The sequence below is a fragment of the Barbus barbus genome (assembly GCF_936440315.1).
Source record: "Barbus barbus genome assembly, chromosome: 2".
Taxonomy (NCBI): domain Eukaryota; kingdom Metazoa; phylum Chordata; class Actinopteri; order Cypriniformes; family Cyprinidae; genus Barbus; species Barbus barbus.
Window position 1 is genome coordinate 39,521,331 of NC_136730.1, and position 22,505 is coordinate 39,543,835.

Below are 22,505 nucleotides of genomic sequence, written 5' to 3' on the forward strand. Positions count from 1 at the left end.
ATAATCAAATATCTTTCCACCTGTAGTGCCTATATTGCCTGTTCAACATTGCAGAAAATCTACCATGCCAAGAATCTAGAGTTTACTCATGTTTTTGGGCAGGTTAAAATGTTATTGTTCAACTTATTGTTTCAGAAATGCAGATAATTATAGACTGACCTCATTTGATTGGTATTATTTGGTTTAAGTTATCTTTTAGAAAAGAGGTAAATTATCTTTCAAATTTCACATTGGTTTGATTCAGTCAGATGGTCAGTTTTGACCATATGGTGCATCTTGCACTGACTTGGGTCAACTTACCCCTAACCTGGGGCAAAGTGAGCCACAGGAACACTTTTTTATTAGAAGATTAGATTAGACACCATATTTTTAGACCCTTTGTCATAGATACATTCTTATAATTTAAAATGATAGCAAACATTCGGAAATTACTTTATACTTTCATGTACTTCTGCCTCATTTTCCCTTATCTTGAGGACCAACGTAAAAAAGTAAAATGGCTCATCTTACCCCACTCTCCCCTACTATGTGTGTAGTATGAATGTAATCATTGTAATCCACATGTTGTCACTGTCATGTGACCTACCAGCATCAGTTGAGTCACTTTAAAAATTTCACAAATCCTCTCCTGTTGCATCATCATGGGACATTTTGTCCAGGCACATTTTGACTACTGTTATATGAATACTAAGGATTCTAAGGATACATTCTACTCATACTATTTCCCACCTACTATGTAGTAAGGATGCCATTTCAGAAGCAGCCACAGACAATTGTATCAGTAGCCAAATAGGATTGGTCAGTAATGTTTTTAAGGCATGGCTTACCAAAGTGTCTATTTTAAGAATTTAACCCACTAGACCATCAAGACAATTTTACATAATTATCTGGGGAATGCAAACACCAGCACAACACAACATGTGCTGATTGAAAGCAATTTTGGTCACTTAAACGATCTGTACAAATCCAAAGATTTTGTAGTTTGGGGGAGATGGGGGTTGAAACAGATCAGTCAGCATGTGTTTGCGTTTGTATAACTAAGAAAGTTGAAATGAGGAGTTGAAACTTATTTTTTAAAGGTCATATGATGCGATTTCAAGTATCCCTTTCTCTTTGGAGTGTTACAAGCTGTTAATGCATAGATACGATCCTTAAAGTTGCAAAGACTAAAGTCTCAAAAGAGATATTCTTTAGAAAAGTTAAGGTTCGTCCACGCCCCCACATGTCTACGTCACTGTGTGGGAAGATTTGCATAACAACGCCCAAATGTATACGCAAAGAAAGGGGGCGTGATTTTTATTCTCGCTGTAGTATTGTTGCTGCCGCCGGCACCATGTCCTGGAAACACTATGTGTTTCGTTGTGATGCAACAAATGTCTCGTTTATAATGGGTTTTATTGTTTTAGTCTTGACGCGCCAGGACACGGCATCACAATATGGTAAGGGCCATAATGCTTGAGGTATTCGGCCAATCACAACGCACTGGATAGCTGGCCAATCAGAGCACGCCTTGCTTCTCAAAACGATGAGCTTTGTAAAAATTGGAGCATAGAGGAGCAACAATAATGTACAGTATGTGGAAAATAATTAGGTTTTTTTTTTTACCTTAAACCACATAAAAACATTGCATTACACCAAATACACAAAATAATGTTCTTTTTAGCAATGTCATATGACCCCTTTAAGAAAAATTCCTACTGAAGCATCCACTTGGATATGTAATTGTGTCACCCTTTTCACTCCTCATGAGTTTGTGTCCCTAAAGAAATGTTAATTTTTTTTTAAAATTAGGAGTAATCCACAATATTTATCACCTAAATTGGAAACAGGCTTTTTCTAGACCATTTATCTTATCTTAAGCCTTTATCTTGTATGATAAACATGTTTGACAGAAGTGCTTTTCTTGCTTGAGGGGGTTCATTTAAAATAGTGAATTTAGTACTTGGGCAAAAAGTTCTGTCACAGAAAATTGTTATTTGACAACTGAGTTGAAAATCTCTTTGGCATCTCCACACATTCCAGAGCAATATGGATCTCCTCACAGCTGACAAAGGCATTCCTTAGAAGAACAGCTTGTTTATTATTTAAAGCCTTCACAATCAGGCTGTGTAAACTACACTTTATAAAGATCAATAATCTAGTTTTGAATGTTTAAAGATATTTATGAAAGCGCTGCTATATAAGCAATTCTGACCACAACAGTCCTGCTTTTAAGTTTGACATTCTCACTGAAATAGAATTTGGAAGAATAATATTGAGTAAACATGTTAAATCATATAACCATAGTTGCTCAAATGGCTAGTAAAATAAGGTAGGGTACAAACATACCTTAATGATATATGGGGGAAAGTATATATATGGGGTAAGCTGTGCCACGTTTTAAGTTTTCAGACGTCTTAGAAATTGCAAAACAAACAGCTGACAGTTAGAAGGAAGCAGTTATATTACAGGGCCTGATATGATATAATATGACTGATACCCCACATTAGGGGTAAGTTGTGTCAAGTCAAAGGTTTGGGTAAAATAGTGAATGTGTGAACAATAATTATTTAAAAATAAGAAATAAATGAGAAAAGAACATGCTATTGCACAATTCAATTCACTGCACAGTAATAATAATAAAATAATAATAATTCAAGTTAAATGTTTAGACTATTTGAATGTAGTAAAGCAATTTTCAATCAATGAAAATGTTCTTATCAATACCTGTTTAGCCACTGACACAGCTTACCCAGAAGCTTCTGGCAGATTATAAAAGTGCTTAATCTAATAATTGATAAAATGATACTATAATTTACATGGTTTACGAGTTACATGTGAAAAGTTTGGAATAATGAACATTTTTAATGTTTCTGAAATAAATGTTTACCGAGACTGCATTTATTTGATCGAAAATACAGCAAAAGCAGTAATATTGTAAAATATTATCACCATTTAAAGGAACTGTTTTCTGTTTTCGTATATTTTAAAATGTAATTAATTCCTGTGATGGCTGAATTTTCTTTTAGCAGCAATTACTCCAGCCTTCAGTATCACATGATCCTTCAGAAATCATTGTAATATGCTGATTTGTTGCTCAAATATGATCAATTATAACTGGTGCTCAATTATTAATAATGGTTCTTAGTATTCTACATTTTGAAAACAGCTAATACTTATTAAAAGTTAATATTATTAGTATCATACTTTCCCCAAACTTTTAAATGCTAGTGTGTTAGTTTCCACCAAATAAATAAATAAAATAAGCAGCGACAACTCTTTTCAACATTGATAAGAAGAACATATGTTTATTGGGCACCAAATCAGCATATTATATTTTTGAAGGGTCATGTGACGGCAATGTCACATGAGTAACGGCTGCCTAAAATTCAGGAATTAATTACATTTTTATATATATGAATACGGAAAAGTTGTTGTTTTTTAAATTGTAATAATATTAGGTTTAATTAAAGCTTATTTTTTTTTACTTTTTGGGCATAAGATACTTCAAAAAACACAAACAAATCATTCCCATCTTTTGACCAGTACTGCATTTTTACATCCAAATAAATAAATAAAAAATGACCGACAACTTCAACATGCAAAAAGAAAAAATCCATTACTTTTCTAACTAAAACTACAACACATCTAGAGAAAAAAGTAAACAAAAAAGTGGAAGGGAGCTCTGTGTATTTGTTTGGAAGATGAGGTGAACGACTGTGTGTGTGGACCCGGTCACTCTGTGTGTTCAACACAAGGTACTCCGTTTTGGGAAAACATGCACTGTGTAAGTGGGTGTGTTTGTATGTTTAGCCCCCTAAATCAATGTAAAGAGAGTGTGTGTGTGTGTGTGTGTGTGTGTGTGTGTGTGTGTGTGTTAGAGCTGATTTACTTTTCTGGAGGCTGAGGAAGTCCATATAATCACCTGGAAGTTTCCAACTGGCCTATAAAATGGTCTTGCTAAATAGATTGTGTTGGAAATTAGACACTTATGTAAAGCCTCAAGCACATAGGCCTGTGTGGTCCTCTTATCGGGCTTATTACACATTTACTAAAACTAAAATTACCAAAAATAAATGCAACATTTCTCAATTTAATTTCTCATCTCATTTAACTTGATGTAGAAAAATAACTAAAATTAAAACTGAAATAAAAATGTATAAAAACATTAAAAAATTTAATCAAAAACTGAATAAAAACAACAAAATTACTAACATTTATCTAAAAATAAAATAATATTTTTGCTTCTTATATGTAATGTCCTCTAAAGTTGGTTTGATGTAAGCATGACACAGAAAAGTAATGATATAAACTAGATTTGCCTGTAGACATTTAATCAACATGTTGCTCTCAGAACAGAAAGAACACAATACAGTGGTGTAATTCAACCATTTAGACCAAAATTCAGTCAAATGTATTGACTGCAGCAAAACGCCATCTGTTGATAATATTGAAAACATGAAAAATATCGAGAAGGTCACTGAAGATATTACACCCAAAGAGAAGGTCACTGAAGATATTACACCCAAAGAGAAGGTCACTGAAGATATTACACCCAAAATGCAAAAAAAAAAAATCATAAAAATATGATTTTGCATGAAGAGAAGCCTAGATTGTTTGATCTGTTTTTGCATTGTGACATGATAATAATTCAGAAAGTTACTTAGTAAATTTACTATAATTCAAAATACTTCTATCTTCCTGTCAGGATGCAATGACTGATTTAATTCAATTGTATTTCACATTACAGTAATGCGAATCAATGTCCTTTGCTTTTTTTTATTTTTGGGGGGTGAAACATGATCTGGAAATTACTTGACAGTTTTTGAGAGATCTCAACTAAAATCTAACATAAATAAAAGCACTGAATAAGCAGAGTCAAAAACATAGAATCTACAAATCAATAAAAACACAGCTAAAACTATTTATGAGTTATGTCCCTTTGTTTCCATGATTTTTAAAACAATCTATAGATTGTTTTGTGGTTTGGTTGTAACAGGCTTAAAAAATAAATAAAATATGGATTTTGTGAAATGCACAACGAAAATTTTTTTTGTTTGTTTTTTAAAAAAAACCAAAGACTTTCAAACTCAAAGAATTAATTTCTTCCAGACATAGGGTAAATCAAAAACGGTGGTATTGATACTGTATCATGAACACTACTGTAATTTACAGATTATCTTGAGCATTAAATAAAAACGCTGGCGCTCCAGCAGCAGGAGTGATTTGAACTAAAGCTTCTCTATAAATTGAAGTCCCTCCAAACATTAATTGTGTGACGCTCTGTTAAAAACACATACATCCTTTCCCAGGCCAACCTGAAGCTACACAGATCCTATAATGGGAAACAGGCCCTCCAAAATAGATGGATATGTAAACATGAGGCCTACACAGATGTGATGGAGTCCTGGCGGATTCTGGGTGTTTTGGTGTAATTATGTATTAAAGGCGTCCCGTGAGGTGGAGGTGAGGGGGGACGAGCGTAGGGTCACCAGGAGAGGTGCAGATGAGGATGTTGTTGTAGTTGAGCTAGTAACTCTTCTTCTGTCGGCTCTTGAACATGCTCTCTGAAGATGGAGGAAGGGCAAAAGACCAGAAGAAAATTAGATATTTAAACAACCAAACTGTTAGTTCCCAGCATTCTTCTTCAGGCTCGTTTATAATTAAAAGTACTGCATAATCATAAAGTTCCCTATGGGCTACCCCGTCACATGGAAAGACTAATAACATTATTTAATACATTCAGTATAAAGATTTGACTAGTTTCAGCACAATAACCTTTTATTGGTTTGATCAAATCAGCAAAATCCCACATCTGTATCCCATATACTGTATGTATTTACGAAACCAATTTTAATACATTTACTAAATAAAATATGTTTAGCATTTTAATATTAGCAAAACAGGGTAACTCCAAGTCTAAGTCGTTGAATGTGTACCACAACCTATTTAATTGAGTAAAATATTCTGAGATTTATGATTTATTTTGAGAATGTATGGGTTTGTTTTGTACTGGCAGTGTTCTGTATAGATTATCTTCATCATCATCATCATTATTTTGTTCAGGTTTTATTCTGCAGATACCCTGCCTATGATCTTTTTTGCCATACATGACTGGATAGAAACATTGTTCCAGGACCAACAAAGGGTGTTGATCCAGGCAAATGACAGAAATATATAAATATCAGAAATACTATATATTAGGAAATGAAGATTTGTACTCGTATCTTAAGGAGTGATAAACAGCAGGATAAACCACCCCACATTCCACTAAATTAAATCATTACCCTTCCCTTCCTTAATCAGAGAGGAATGTGAGGGAAAGCTGTGAGGAAAGAGCAGAACGCAGCCTGAAATACTGAGCAACGGAGCCTCAGGCAAATTCTGTCAAGTATCGGAGCTAAGGTGTACTCGCTTGTGCAAAATTCACATGAAAAGTCACATAAAAGACTTCACATTATATAACGGAATAAATCACTGACAGGTTATAGGACTGCAAAAATAAATGCTTAAATACCAAGTGTTTTTGTAGTAACTTAACATTACCATTCATTCATGCTCCCAGTTTTCTGCATTCGTTCTACATCCGTGCTTCTATTTTCCACATCACTTAATACGGCACGACACCGTGAGATTAAAAAATAATGTGTCCTGACTACTGACAACACAAGCATTCACTTCAATGATTTACTGAATTTTGAATTCAAAAGGTAACGCTTTAGTATAGGGACCAATTCTCACTATTAACTAGTTGCTTATTAGCATGCCTATTAATAACATATTGGCTGTTTCTTAGTACTTATAAAGCACATATTCTGCATCCCTAATCCTACCCAGTACCTAATCTTAACAACTACCTTACTAACTTTTAATAATACTGAGACAAAAGTCGTAGTTAATGGTTTCTTAATAGTGAGAATTTGACCTTAAAATAAAGTGTGACCATTCAAGCTAATTTCAAATTTATTTTCAGCTCCATCTATTGAATTATCACCACTCGGACAAACATTCTGATAACTTGATGGTGTTCACAAAATAATTAACAATTGAATCTGAAACAGCTCTAATGACCATATCCTATTGATCCTCACGGATTCATTTTAAAGTTGAAATTTTGCAATTTTTACCGACTAATGGTCGGTAAAATTGTGCAACTTGTTTTCTCCCAGGTCTCTAGAATCACTAGTCAGGCGTCCATCCAAAGTGGCAAATTTAACTTATGCGCAAAATTGGAATATCATATAAAATATTTGCGAATAAGCACCGCTTCCATCCAACGAGTCAAAGAGAACAAAATCGGCACTTCCCGATAAACTGCCACTATACGCTCTAAGAAAAAATGGTGCTATATAGCACTAAAAGTGGTTCTTGGCTCGTAATCATAGGGAAACCACTTATGGTGCTGTATAGCACCACATCTTCAAAGGTGCTATACAGCACCTTTGTCAAATGGCGCTATGTAGAACCATAAGAGATGCCATATTGCTTTGTATTTCTTCAATAAAAATGGTGCTAAACAGCACCAACAGTGGTTCTTTGGCTTGTAAAGAACCTTTAAAGAGGCTTAACAGGTTCTTTGTATGGCAGTGATCCTATAAGACCTAAATCACCCCAAAGAACCGCTGAAGAACCATACAGTAAAGGTCTGCATTCCCGCGACTGTCCCGCGGGACCCGACCAGATTTCTGGTCAGTAACTCTGGTGAAATCTGAATGGGAGCGGGCGGTCTAACAATATCCCGTTCCCGACGTCCTTTCACTGCGGTCAGGCCAGCCTCCACTTTGAAAAACATGTTCATTCTAGCCGCCACGTTATTTTGTGGTGTGGTAATAGTGTGTAAAAACTCAGATCAAAGGAAAAGCGATCTCTGGCATTCATTTATTAAGCCAGTTTCTCTGTCAATAATGAATAAATAAATAAATACATTTTAAATAATACAAATGTTTAAAAAACGGTCTGATAAAATGAAAATGACTTCAAATGTTGAGTAATATTAAATGTAGAATTTCCACATAATATGAAAATAACTGATGAGAAATAACAAAATAAAAGCCTTTCATGAACTTGCATATAACCATATTTATCTGTAAATTCACATAGTTATAAAAAGAAAACTCCCTGTTTCCACAAAAAAGTTTCACTTTTGATTAATAGTACACCACTCCAGAATGTTATTTGCCCAATGTCAGGACTCTCTGATTTTCTATTAGAAAATAAATCTCATATATGACCAGTTTTGTCTTTGATTTTAGGTAGCTCTAAAAAGGACACTCCCTGTTTCCACAGAACAATTTCAATTCAGATTGACAGTCCACTACCCCAGGGTGTCTCCCAACCAGTTTCAAGACGATCTGATGTTGCATTACAAAATAAAAGCCCTCCAAAATCTCATATTCTATCTTTTCAGCGTATGAATTTGGATAGCTCTAAAAAGGAAACTCCCTGTTTCCACAGACCAGTTCCAATTCAGATTAATAGTCCACTACCACAGGGTGTCACTCAACCGATTTCAGGACGTTCTGATGTTGCATTACATAATAAAAGCCCTCCAAATAGTATTTTGTCTGTCAATTCTGATTGGTATAAAATGAAACTCCCTGTTTCCACAGACCACTTTCACTTCGGAGTGAGAGTACACCTGCTCAGAGAGTCACTCACAAATTGCCAGGACTATTTTATGTACAATTCCAAAATAAGCCCCCTAAAAGCTCATATTTAAGCTGCTTTGTCTACACTCTAAAAATAAAATGCTGGGTTAAATACAACCCAGTGCTGGATTATTGGACAGAACACATGCTTGGTTGTTTTCAACCAACAACTGGGTTAAATGTTTAACCCAAACTTCTGGGCAGTAACCCAACCGCTGGGTCTAAACAACCCAATCGCTGGATTCGTCCATATTTTACCCAGCGCTGGGTTATATTTAACCCAGCATTTTGTAGAGTGTATCTATATGGATTGGTTCAGATGACCAGTATACCTCCTTAGTGTCGCTTCCACAATGTCAGGATTATCTGGTGCAATATTACAAGTTGAAGTCCTTCAAAAACTAATAAGATGTTTTGAATAACAGTTTAGATTTGTATAAAATGGACACTCTGTTTCCCCAAACCATTTTCACTTCAGACTGATTGTACATCACCTTTCAGAACTGCATATCTGCGCTTTATTCAAACACCGGTAGAGCCTGCACTCGACTGTTATGCACGCGCTGCACGCATGAACCAGTGCTTCATTTTATTTGCGAGATCTGTGCAAGATTTTATTTGCAGCCTGCTCTGTACCGGTGGTGAATATACGGCCCGCAGACAGAACAGACAGGTTGTGATGAGTGACAGAGCAGAATAAAGATGGAGCAAAGTGTGGATGCGCTGTCCTTGAAGAACATTCAACTCAGTTTTGTTTATATTTTGCTAATAATTTTGAATGACAGATAATCAAATTTATTTATTTATTTTTCTTCTGCGACACTTTTCCTAGGCTACTGTGTTTACAGCAAGATGTTAAATGAATTTAGTATTTTGACAAGATGAATAAAATTATAACTGGCCATTTTTGTACAACCTACATTTTTTTCTGAGTGTATAACACTAAGAAAAGTAGGAGAAGCTAATGAATATAATAATTGTCTTATATAATAAATTACTTGTGCCTCAGAGCGAGCAGGCGAAACACAGTAAATGCGGCCATTGCTTTCAGAGGCAGATGCCTGCTGTTTGGGAATGCAGTCGTATAAGACAATTATACAGAAATACTTTGTTGACAGACTTTGCTCAGGGATTTCAGAATGGCCATAACATTTCAGATGCTATGGAACGAGATCGGTCCGCTGGTCAGTCAGGATTTGCTTTTTTGATGCACATAAAGGAATTTATTTGTCAAATGCATTTCCTTTCCATCTCCCATTATTCGCATTAACCCTTTTTTTTTAGGAATTAAGGCATTTTTAATCTAAATTCAGCATTTACGTCACTCATTTCTGATGCGATACTTCAAAATGTGCATAAAAGCACAAAAATTAGAACTTTTCAAAGGCTTTATTCTTACCTGAAAATAAGCTGTACAGTGCTTTGATAGGCAATTCTCTCCACATCTTCAACAGAAAGAGCATTACTGCGGTCCCACTTATAGGTGAAATTCTAAACAAAGGGGAAAAAACAAGGTTAACTAGCATGCGTAGAAACTAATTTTCTGCACTGTGAAGAAAAGCTCAGAATTTATTGATTCAGTTCATGATCTTATCATGACAGTAATGCTAACTAACAGGGTGTGCTACTACTGGTTATTAAGGTTAAGGTTAGGGGTTAGTATTGGTTTCAGTGTTGTACAGGCAATTAACACTGTCACTGACATGACCAATGAAATCTTTACAATCAGCTGCGGGACAGGGTGTGTTTAACTGGTTTGGGGGGAAAAAAATCATGCTATTGATCATTTGCTCAGTAGTTCATCAGATATCAGTCATAAAAATAGAACTATAACATATATATATTTTATTCTTTTGGAATAGGAAGACTAGGAATGTGTATTAATAAAGTAAATATGGTCAGTCTTGAACGTTTTACAGCAAAAAATCTACATACCTCCAAAATGAGGGCCACAAACAGGTTGACCCACATGACTGAAGATGTCAACCACCAGGTCACAAAGTACACCAAGGACCACCTGCCATGGAAGATTATGGGTACAAATTTACAAAACTCTGTTCAGTTAAAGCACAAGTGTTAAAGACAGACAGAGGAGTGTGTGTGTGTGTGTGTGGAGAGCGTCTAGCTTACTCTGTAGTGTATCTGGTGTATGCGTCTGTGAAAACATGCCAGTTATTCACCACCATGATGTTATAGAGAAGAACCAGAGAGGACTGGAAAAATATGACAGGAAAAATACAGTTACATTTATTTTTTTTATTAAATAGTTCAACCAAAAAACTATTTTCCTTAATTTTATGTAAGCTTAAACCTAAAACATATCAAACAAAACAGAACTATAATTGTCAATAAAATCTAAACTGTCACTTTCGAAAGTGAAAATAGTATTAAAATAAAAACAAATTTAAAAACACAATTTAATACTATAAACCTAGCAAATCTGGTCAAATCCTCTGACTACTTATTCCTCATACGTGCTTATCATGGCATTCTGGGAACTTGTTAAAAACAAAGTTCCCAGAGGCCTCTGTGCAACTTACGGCAAAATCATCAAAGTTGTTTGGCCAGTACTCCAGCTGTTCAAAAGTGCCACAAGCCATGCTGAAGGGACCATCCGTTTTGTTCTCTATGCTGTCGTTGGAGATTAGACTGAAAGGAGAGCACAGATGTAAAAACTATGAAAATAATAAGAACTGTTTCTTGAGCATAATTAGTATATTGCAATGGTTTCTGAAGGATCATGTGACACTGAAGACTATAGTAATGACTGCTGAAAATTCAGCCATTACAATAATAATTACAATTTAAAATGTATTAAAAATAAAACAATTATTTTAAATTGTAATAATATCTCACAATATTACAGTTTTTACTGTATTTTTGTTTCCTGTTAAATGTGCGAGTGATGAACAGTACCTCATGTTTGATGGAGGGGTTATAGCTCCCTGGAAAAGCCAGATACCAAGGACGGCAAACACATAGTACACCACCTGCATCAGAGAAATGTCCAAGTGAAGAGACCGTCAATACCATCAATCACCATCAATAATAAAACTACGAGTAAAAATAGTCTGTTCACTCACCAATAGAATGCCAGCAAATGCCCGTAAGTTTTTCACCAGGTCCACAAGAGTGCTGGCCATCACAGCCATCAACTAAAGCAAGCATATTAAGCATTTATTACACTTTAAGCATTTATTAGTGCTCTTTTAATGTCAGAGGGTATGACCAATTGTGCCAATTATATGAAAAAAACTTTAACTTTAATGGTGACCAGCAAAAAATATTTGAAAAAAAAATGCAATGGTGCACAGCTGTAGCATCATTTCTCCTTGTGTGCATTAAGAACCAAGGTTATTAATGTAAGGAGCCCACACCAACCTTGATTTCTGGAATTATTCTGAGGAAACGGAAGACAATCAACATGTTGACCAGTCGCACCATCTCCCACAAAGCCATCACATGTTGTGGAACTGGATCTCTGTTAACATAAAAGTAAAACATCACATTAAAGCATTTGGAGAAGAGATCAGGAGATTTGATCTTGAAATTGAGCACACTCACATGTCCTCATATGGAATCCTGTACGTGATAAATATGGATATCTGAATTGCCTGTTGAGAATAAAAGAAAAACACAATGTGTCTCCAGTTCCTGCCTTCACCACCTAAACAGCTATGTATGCCATAGAATTCCTAAAGATCATTTTAAATCACAAAAAAATGACACAGGAAATGTGTTACCAGAAGAAGAACAGTGAGGATTCCATCAAAGATGTTATTCCTGTAAGACAGGTAACCTCTCCAACCAAAAGCCACTATTTTCAGCAGCATCTCTATTAAATAGTACAGGATGAAAATACAGTTGAGGATCTAAAAGACATAAAATAAATATATTTACGTGAATATTTATAGAACCACACAGAAAATGCAGAAAACACATATCAACTAATACTGAAAAATGCTTTCTTTTACAAACAAACCAACACGGCGACATCTATTATTACGGCGACATCAATTATTTTCAGTGCATGAAACAGTCACCTCCATATAGAAGTTATTTTTCTCTGAGGCAGATTTCTCTGAATCCAGAACCAAGACAGTCTGCAGAAAAACAATAACAGATATCAGAGATGAACTTTAACATTCAAAGATTCGAAACAATACTCGGTTTGTGTTTTTTTGCATATGCTATCCACAAGATGGCACCATTTTGCCAAAAAAGCATCATGTGCTCTACATAGACTATGCAATCTATTTTTGTAATCTAAATTATGATTATGTGTTAACTGTAATAATACAATTATTAAACTTTTTTTTAATTATATGAATTGTAAGCATTTACAGTGAGTCTGAGCACTTTCCCATTTGTGGATTTCATATTTTTGTATAAAGTACAATCTGTGGTCAATGTTTAAATACATTTAATGACTTGTTTGTTTAAGAGTAAAGTGTTACACTTGATTATTTAATATTAAAACTTACATATTTCAATCCAATTCAATTTATTTTGGCATTTCTATCTCAAGAGCCCCTTGCAGCTCCATAATAACCACTAGGTGGTGAACAACCAATTTGGAAAACCCTGTTTTAGTATGTATACTGAATTCTGGAAAAGTATGTAATGTTCTTTATGTAGGGTGATGCATATGATTATCAAAGCAAGTAAAAGGAAATCGTTTTCTTACACAGATACAGATGACATTTGCCAGAGCAACTACATTCCCCAGCACAGTAATATATAAGTGACTGTAGATTTTCTGGATATGCTGTAGGACAGGAGAACTGTACACTGGTTTTGGTGGATGCTGCAGGGAAAAACAAAAATAGAAGAGTTAAAATGTCGGCTGACACCAAAGCTGAATTCAGAATTAAATTAAGAGTGTCTTTAGAAATTCCAATTCAACTCCTTCAGTTTGAATCTGAGAAAGTAAAATCAAATTTAAATGAAATTCAAAGAAACTCTGCTACAAGTGTGGTTTAATATTACACTCTATTTTCAATATGAATTGCCAATTAACATGATCAAACACAATGTGGGGCATTTCCTGAAAATGTATTATAATTCAATGTTTATATAAGAATTTTCTACATAATTTATATTAATTTTATTATATTTATACATGTTATATTCAATAATTTAATTTAATAATTAATGATATAATATTATTATTTTTGTTATAAGAATTTAACTTTTTTGTTTGGAACATAGTTGAAGCACATTTTTCTTTTTTAAGAATGCTCTCTTAATTGTATTAAAGCCAAACAAAATGAAGCAAACTTATAAGATGCCAACTTTAAACACTTATCTATTCGTGCCTGTTTTGTTGTCGTATTGGATTCATGAAATCTCATTTGGTGAGTTTTGCGAATTGCCATACAGCTGTCATTCTGATTCAAATTCTAACTCATAAAATGCAAGGGAACCAATTCTCAATTTGCCCAACCCTGCTATGCACTGTCCTAATGATTCTAATGCCAGTTGCACAAACTGTTCAAAAAGTGTGACTTCCTGAATTCAGACAGCAATGTAAACAGATCCACAAATGTAGACGATCAAACCTCTTTCATAAAATCCTTATCCAGCTCATTAAAGAGCCTCTGGAAGGCCTCGCCATTAATAAAGCCATCTGGGAACTGCTGAGCAGCCTGGAGGAAACAAAAGACAGGTAAAACAAACAACCATGTCACGCACTATTTACTATAACAAACTATTCTGCAATCTGTATTGACCTTAATGATAGCCTGCCTGCAGTAAGACTTCATGTGGACTCTATGCATGACCTGCAGAAACATGTTCACCGCCACTCGCTCCCTGAGGAAAAGTCATGTGACGAGACAGAGATATAAAGAGTGAATGTTTGCTATAAGGAAGAAACACTAAAGCGCTGGAGAGGACTGGATCTTACACATGGCCTTCAGACTGAGTGCTAGTGTGCCCTCGGCCTGGACAGCACAGCACCTCGAAAGCAGCCCGAATACCCAGACGCCTCCTGATTAAAGACGTCTGAACCGACATCTAAACACACAGACCATAACATCAATAATTAAAGGAACAGTTCACCTAAAATCAACATTTACTGAAACCTCGTTATGTCACAAACATGTATGACTTCACAAAACACAAGACGAATTTCTGTAGAATTTTCACACCACTCTTTTCCATACAATATTTAATTTCATAATTCCATACAAACTTTTATTGTTTTTATTTTTGGAGTTTGACGGTGGTAAGTTCTGTTATGTGGAAAAGAGGAGCTTGGGAATGATAAAATACATTCTATGCTCCATGGGAAAAACAAAAGTCATATGAGCTTGGAAATAATAACAAAATATAGATTGCTGAAATGATCCTTTAGCAAACAAGCAACAAATTCCTAAAACAATGTCTAATGTAAGTGCATCACTCACCAGTAAATATCCCCTGAACTGGTTATAAATAATAGCCGTCATTAGATTCATTAACAAATACGTTCCTGACAGGAAAAAAAATAAGAAATAAAAATGTTAGTGTTTAATGCAGGTGGAGAGTTGTGAATGCTAGTAATATTAACTGTATTTTATATAATACTACCAGTCAAAAGTTTGGAATAATTAAGAATTATTATTATTGTAATGTTTTTTTAAAGAATTCTCTTATGCTCACCAAAGCTGCATTTATTTGAATAAAAATAAGTTTTAAAATAAAAGAATCTGTAAAATAAAAAAATGTGTTAATTAAATTAAAATAAAAATTTAAATATCCATTTTCTAATTTTAAAATGCAACTTATTCCTGTTATGGAAAAGCTGAGTTTTCTTCAGCCATTACTCCAGTCCTCAGAGACACATGATCTTTCAGAAATAATTCTAAGTGAGTTCTTTCAGAAATATTACAAAATCTTATATTATTCAAAACTTTTGAAGAGTAGCATATATGCAATTGATCTGGATTACATAAAAACTTACCAAACACACTAAAGAGTATAAAAAATATGGAATAGCCACGATTCAGAGAGTATGCTGGAATCATGACTGTTGAGAGAGGAAGACATGTTGTAATACACACAGACTACAAGAAAAGGTGTAGGACACTTTAGGCAGTTTCACATTTAAAACGAATACAGACACCTGTGAAAGTTTAACAGAATGTTGTGACAAGTCACAAGACATCATGTCATGTGGTTAAAGCCAATGACTCATAGCCTCCATTGCAATGAGTCAAAGATGACTGAGAATTCGACACAACGGTGCCAAAATGTCATATGTCACTGACCATCTAAGACTTTACTGAGTCATTCAGAGATTATCCTGAGAGACTTTAACAGCATTTACAATCAAATGAAGACTTACCGTCAGGGTTATTGGCTGTCGTCAGCAGCACTAGCAGAGAAGACAAGGCCTTTGGCAGGTTTTTGAAGTAGGTTTCCCATTCTCCATTCTTCTTAGGGTCCTACAGAAACACATCTATTCAGTCGACTGTAGCACTTTGAATAAAAGCGATTCAATGTAAATGTAAAGATTGGATGATATTTGTTCCTTTACCGGCCAAATGACAATTACAGATTGCACATTTACGGCCAGATTAGCGCCAGCGCAAACCCTCCTCTGGCATTAAAAATGTACTGTCGGGATTTACTAAAGATGTGCAGTGAAACATTAGCATTGAAAAGGTGTGGACACAGTCATTTTTTCACTATTGCATATGCAGTTGTAAAAGCTTCCCTTTCAGACGCAAATTTTATGGGAAGAGAGTATTTAAATGAATCATGCAACATGATGTACTAAGGTTTGCGGTAGTCAATTTACCGTTTAAAAAAAGCATGTTTTAACCCATTTTGCACTTAATATGGCTGTGATTGCAGCTGCCATGTGGAAGCATTGCATGGTAGAAGGGAGAGATTTGTTTCCACTCATACTAATTTATTTTGAATGCAAGAGGAAGATGTAATCTGAACATATTGTATGCTAAGCAACATTTTTTTTTATTTGCTCTGCTTTTTTGCTAGCCTAATTTGTGCTGATCTTGGTAGATTACATTGTTCATTATGGAAATGAGATAAATAAATAAAGAGAATACGAGAAGACAATATGCTAATGTAAATGTCTAGAGAGCACACGAGTTGTATTAGAGCTTACAGCTTGAATAGCTTTCTTTCCAACCACTAGTATATGGAAATAACTTTTACTTTACCTCCTGATCACACTGCAAAAAAGTGATTTTCTTCCACAGTAATTTTGTGCAAAATGTCTCTTAAGTCAAGATACATTTACTTGCATTGACATACGAAGTCTGAAATTGATCTGAGTTTGATTAAAATATGCACAACATCTGCTAATGAGCTCAGAAAAATTCAACTTAATTCAAAGGGAAAAAATATTTCATACTCCATTGACAGATATTTGTTTTAAACAAGAACTTACATTTGCATGTAAATGTATCTTGACTTAAGACTGATTAGATATTTGAATTGGAAAGCAAAAACATTTTCACTTTTGCAATGTATGCAACATTTAATAAGCACTTCCCGCCCTTATTTAAGACTTTTTAAAGGCTTTTTTAAGTCCCACACAAACCCTGATTACATTTTTACATATTCTGAAGAAAGTTTTAGTGGTGCTTGCCTGTGCAAAAATTGTTGCCAGGATACTAAAGTGTTGTGGATGGATGCTGTGTGGTTTCTGGGGTATTCAGCATGTAGCTAGGTGGTTACAACGGTGCTCTATTAGGGTGATTTGCATGGTTGCTATGTGGTTGCTTACTGGCCCATGTCAAAAATCCCACATCCAAGTCTCTATATTCTGTTCTCTAGATATGACTCAGGTTTCCCCATCAACTTAAGTCTTTAGGAGTTTTTTGCCTGTTGCATTGTCTGCCCGGTAAAAATCTATTCTGTTGAACATCTCTCCTCAATAATCAACACTAAAGTATCATTCATGTCCAAAGCACAAATTCTAAGTATGAGTTATGTGGCTAAATGTAATACTTGGGGATAGGGGCTTATTTAAATCAAAAAGTGGGCCCATATAAGTATTCATAGAAGTTATCTAATAAGGATGTGATCACTTCTTACATCTGATTTGGCAAAGATCAGCATTCCTATCATGGTGAATAAGCAGATGTGTAACGCCAGAAGCAGAATAACACTGAAACAGAAAGAGAGAAAAACAGAGAGAGCAGATTTATCTGGTCATTTTTAAATTATAATATTAGAATAAAACTGCACACAAGTGAAGTGAAAATAAGGAATTAAATGGAGGCTGTTATGGGGAAAAACCCTTATTACAGAAAATATGTTATTACCTTGCTATTTCTGGAAGAGTCCTTTTGATACATTTTAGAGTTTTCTTCATAAGGGAAGAGTTTTGCAAGAGGAAAAATGGGCGAATTAGTCTCCTGACTCTTAAACTCTGTGGGACAGAATGGCAGGGAAGCATTACAATCAACGGACCTGATGCTGATTCAGACTGAGACATTTACTTATTTAAGATTATGAAGGAATAGACTGTCCAAACGTTTACATTTCATTTCATTTCCCTCAGGACATATGTGATGTGCTTATGCAAATGAAATTTGAGTGACAACGGAGGGCAAGATTTAAAATACAACTTAAATTTTGGAATCATAAATTAAGTTAAATAGAATTTTAAATTAAAATTTTAACTGCACTTTAATGAAGTTCATTTAGAATTAAAATTTACTTGCATTTACTATGCATTATAAGAAAATGTTATTTTGCCAATAGTGTTGGGCAGATTACATGTGGGGACTTTCGATATTTCATTTAATGAAACTACATAAAGAGGTATATTTATGTCATATTGCATTAATTTAGTAATTTATTGTCACATTTAACTTAATACTATTTCAATATTCAGTTTAATTTAATGCGTTAATTGCCATTTCTTTGTAATTATTTGTGGAATTTACTAGCAATTTCGAGTGAAAACATTCTACAATTTTTTTTTTAATAGTGTAAATATTGTCATATACTGTTATAGTGTAAAGAGGCACAATAAATAAGCAGCTTTGTAGTACAGTTCTTATAAACTCACCTCACTGCACATCATGCTAATACTCAACATCCAGTCAATAACTGATGCTGAAATCACTACCATATAACCAATCAGCCATTTGTTCATACGAAACTCCTCCCATCCTATCAGATAACTCTGCAAAACACACAAAACATCCAATATGTTCTTTAATATAATATTAAGCAACTTAAATCATATTACAAAAGAGGTCTGTTTAACTCCGTCATATGGGCTTGAAAGACAAATAATGACAGAATGTTAATTTTTTGGGTGAACTACCCGTTTAATGCTATCTCAATAGTCAACTGAATATTTCTGGATTTCTACCTTCACAGTGACATCTAGGATGAAGATACAAAGGCAGACCATCTCAATCCCCTCCGTCAGTCCACAGGGTGGCTCCCAAGGCTTGGGTTTGAAACGAAGGTCCGAGGTGTAGGTCAGAGAGGAGGGTTTCTCAATGAAAGCCAGTCCCAATACAACAGCAATAGTGAACCCCAGACCCCTTCAAGAGAAAGAGAGAGTGTGGAACTGATGCTGACAGAGAGAAACATAAGCCAATAACCACATAAGCAGCTAGGAAAAGGAATGTTGCAGGTCCAGTGCAACACAATGTGTCATGCTATTAAGAAAATTACTGTCACAATCCTTTTTTTTTTACCCCAAAAATATTCCTGCTAACAGTTACTAATAAACAATAAAGCATTAGAAAGCAGTCACCTGTAGACAGGTATCAAATTGACTAATGTTATTTCAGAGACTGTCTGCCGTGAACACACACCCGGAGCAGTGGGCAGCCATTTATGCTGCGGCGCCCGGGTAGCAGTTGGGGGTTCGGTGCCTTGCTCAAGGGCACCTCAGTCGTGGTATTGAGGGTGGAGAGAGCGCTGGACATTCACTCCCCCACCTACAATCCCTGCGGGCCCGAGACTCGAACCCGCAACCTTTGGATTACGAGTCCAACTCTCTAACCATTAGGCCACGACTTCCCTTTTGCTTTCCCTTCATAATAAAAAACTTCATTCAAAAACTGCATGTTGTGTTTACTTGTGTTATCTTTGATTAATATTTAAATTTGTTTGATGATCTGAAACATTAAAGTGTGACAAACATGCAAAAAAAGAAAAAATCACTTTTGCACCCCCCCCCCCCCCAAAAAACCTTTTAAAATGTATATATATCTGCTAAAACTTGTTTTGTCAACTTTTATGAGCACCACTCAGACCTTATGTCCACAACCCAATAAGTATTGTTTTCACCAGTTGAGAACCACAGATAAAATAAAAATAAAAATAAATAAATCCTTAGATAAATGTCTGCTTGCTTACCACTGACAAATTTTGGAATAATACCATCTATATAACCGTAAGGACCCAGAATCAACCCTGTGATTGATGGATCGATACTGTGGGAAAGAGCACAAACAGGGAAATCAGGGAAATCATTCAATCAATATAAAATGAAAAAGATGATAGAAAAATATAATAATAACCTGAATCGCATCTTCAATAAATACAACTGCCTGCTGGATATAGAGGTCTGCATCTGCATCTGTCAAAGGAAAAACAAATAAACAAAAAGATAAACCAAAAGTTTTAGTTGTGAATTTTATGCGTTTGACTTTTTTTTTTTCTTTTTTTTAATTAGCAAAAAAGATCCCTAAAATGTTTTGCATTGGCGATCCTGTAATATTAAACAAAGTTAAACTATTAAATTCTCTGTAATCTAAACCAAAATATAGTGAAAGATATTTTTGCTCCATAAAAACCATTCCTATATTGCACTCGCACTCGCAATTTAACCACTCGCGGAGCAAAATCTGGTGCAAAATTTACAGGAACATTCTTTGACCTGTACGGAGTTGAACAAATATTCTGATTGTAAAACTATGCGTGTATGCATATTTTTAAGTGTCACAGGATATTCAGGAGCTGCCAAACCTGAACTTCTCAACAGGATATGAGCCAGCAACTCCAAACCATTCTTGAGTGAAAACACCAAAGAGCTACTGAACGTTTCATTTGACTTGTACTGGAGATATAAAATAACTAACATGAACATATTTTACTATATTACTACATATAACTAACAGCAATATATGTTTACAGCATTTATTAACCTTTGTTGATCTTAATTAAAAAAAGTCAATGTTAATGTTAGTTCACAGCATATCTATTGTTAACAGATACAACGTTTGATCGTAAAAATGTTTTCATAAATCTTGCGATACAAATTAAATAAATGCTGTAGAAGTACTGCTACAGTAATTGTTGGTTCATGATAACTAATTTAGCTAACTAATGTCAACAAATAAAAACTTTTTTTCTAAACATGCCCAAATCACAGACTAAAACAAACTAGTCAGTTTGTTTCCCTTCAGATTACATTGACATAATGTTCAAATTGTATTTTGCAACTTTTTTTGTAACAAGTCTGAACAAGATTTTCAGTCATCCACCCATAACAACTTCAGCTGCTCCAAATTTCTGCTAAAATGTGAAAACTAATATTACATTAACTGTAAACAATAATGCATTTTCAGTATGTCTTAACTACTGCTTGTAATTTGATACATCAATCAGCAACTTATGAAGTCAGAGTAGATGACCTGCAGAGGCAACGAGAAGACAATGGTGTGTTTGTCTGACAGCAAAGACAGAAACCAAACAGAGGCGAATGAATATGATACCAGCCTCACAAAGACTTTCACAATCTTTAGACTTTAATGAAGTAACACACAGAGAAAGGGAATAAACAACAAGACAGCAGAGCAAAGGTTAAGGGAAAGTTTTAAAGGCAGGACACTCAGGTCAGGCTGACAGACATAGGTACCTTCGTGCACAGGGTACGAATCGTCAGTCACTGAATAGGACAGTCGTCTTGATCCTGGCGATACTTCATGTTGATAATGTTCATTATCATGAGACCCATAATCACCTGAGCCCCGGTTAATGCTGCCAGTCAGTAGCGGCTCTTCTACTTCCATCTAAGGCTCCAGATATTCCAAATAAACAGGGCGTTAAAGATATCAGTAGTGACGAAGGACAACGAGTCTTCTGCCCATGTCTGTAAATAAAGAGACAGTCTTGCTAGTAACCAAAGTGGAGACGCACTTGTTTTTATTCCCACGGTACTGGGTCGGTGTTACAGTAAGTAAATGTAACATTTCAGAGAGAGCAACAGTGCTCGAAGTGTTTTTAGGAGACGGCAACTCCTCCTATATCCGCTGCTCACTCACTCACTCAAATGAAACTTTCTGCTCGCTCATGTCAAGAGCGCTGACTAGTAAGTTTCATTTTAAAGAATCGGTTCCAGTGATTCTTTATAATGAACCAGTTCACCCTCCAACAATTCACTCGTTCAATCATCACCCAACATACGTTTTAGTTGCATTCTGATGTTTTTCTATCATTTTTAATATATTAAAGATCATATAGAGCTCGTCACATACTAAAGTTGATGGTGTTTTTAAAGGCACTATGCGAATCGGTTCAAAAGAATCATTAAAAAGAATAATTCGAAAGAAAAGCACTATCCTCTGCTGCTGGTGTAATGTTGCGTTCCGTCGCTCAAAGAAACGTCCGCCTTTGTTTATAACGAAGGCTATTTTTAATCTAGGTAACTGGTTGGGATTTATGAGCCTAGTGTTCATTTTGTCCTAAATTTTCCTTCGAGTTCATTTGCGTCATGAGCTGCGAACGGATTGAGCAAGCGTGACACTCTTAATACGGGTTATAATGAGAACAGTTAAATGGCAGATGAACTAATCTCCCTGAAATAAACTCTTTTTTCTTCTCATTTATAAAACATTTGTGTGTGTTTAGACCGTTTAACACATTCAAAGAGGAAGTCAATTCTCTAAC

General features: G+C 35.0%; 1 protein-coding gene across 2 annotated transcripts; it reads right to left on the reverse strand.

Annotated features, from left to right (window-relative positions):
- Nucleotides 1-4,281: 4,281 nt before the first annotated feature.
- On the reverse strand, nt 4,282-21,913 carry LOC306880462 (two pore channel protein 2). Of its 2 annotated transcripts, none has more exons than XM_079433983.1 (25): nt 21,475-21,913; nt 20,135-20,193; nt 19,971-20,047; nt 18,970-19,147; nt 18,661-18,777; nt 17,909-18,015; nt 17,679-17,751; nt 15,958-16,057; nt 15,574-15,639; nt 15,038-15,102; nt 14,536-14,645; nt 14,360-14,441; nt 14,189-14,275; nt 13,315-13,434; nt 12,671-12,730; nt 12,371-12,499; nt 12,192-12,241; nt 12,009-12,108; nt 11,711-11,782; nt 11,544-11,617; nt 11,168-11,276; nt 10,758-10,840; nt 10,563-10,644; nt 10,027-10,118; nt 4,282-5,546 (listed from the first exon to the last, which is right to left on the reverse strand). In XM_079433983.1, the coding sequence occupies exons 1-25, from the start codon at nt 21,626-21,628 to the stop codon at nt 5,468-5,470; spliced, it is 2,325 nt and encodes a 774-aa protein (XP_079290109.1). In that variant the 5' UTR covers nt 21,629-21,913; the 3' UTR covers nt 4,282-5,467. The 2 variants fall into 2 exon arrangements, with proteins under 2 accessions (XP_079290109.1, XP_079290110.1); XM_079433984.1 differs by having other exon boundaries at nt 21,580-21,886.
- Between the last annotated feature and the right edge of the window lie 592 nt (nt 21,914-22,505).

Excerpts from the sequence above, each read along its gene's own strand:
- LOC306880462 (XM_079433983.1), bottom strand. The coding sequence starts at position 21,628 with ATGGAAGTAGAAGAGCCGCTACTGACTGGCAGCATTAACCGGGGCTCA. Across the intron at positions 15,640-15,957 it reads GACAGCCAATAACCCTGACG|TCATGATTCCAGCATACTCT; the intron begins GTAAGTCTTCAT and ends CTCTCTCAACAG. Across the intron at positions 10,841-11,167 it reads ACAACTTTGATGATTTTGCC|TCCTCTCTGGTTCTTCTCTA; the intron begins GTAAGTTGCACA and ends ATATTTTTCCAG.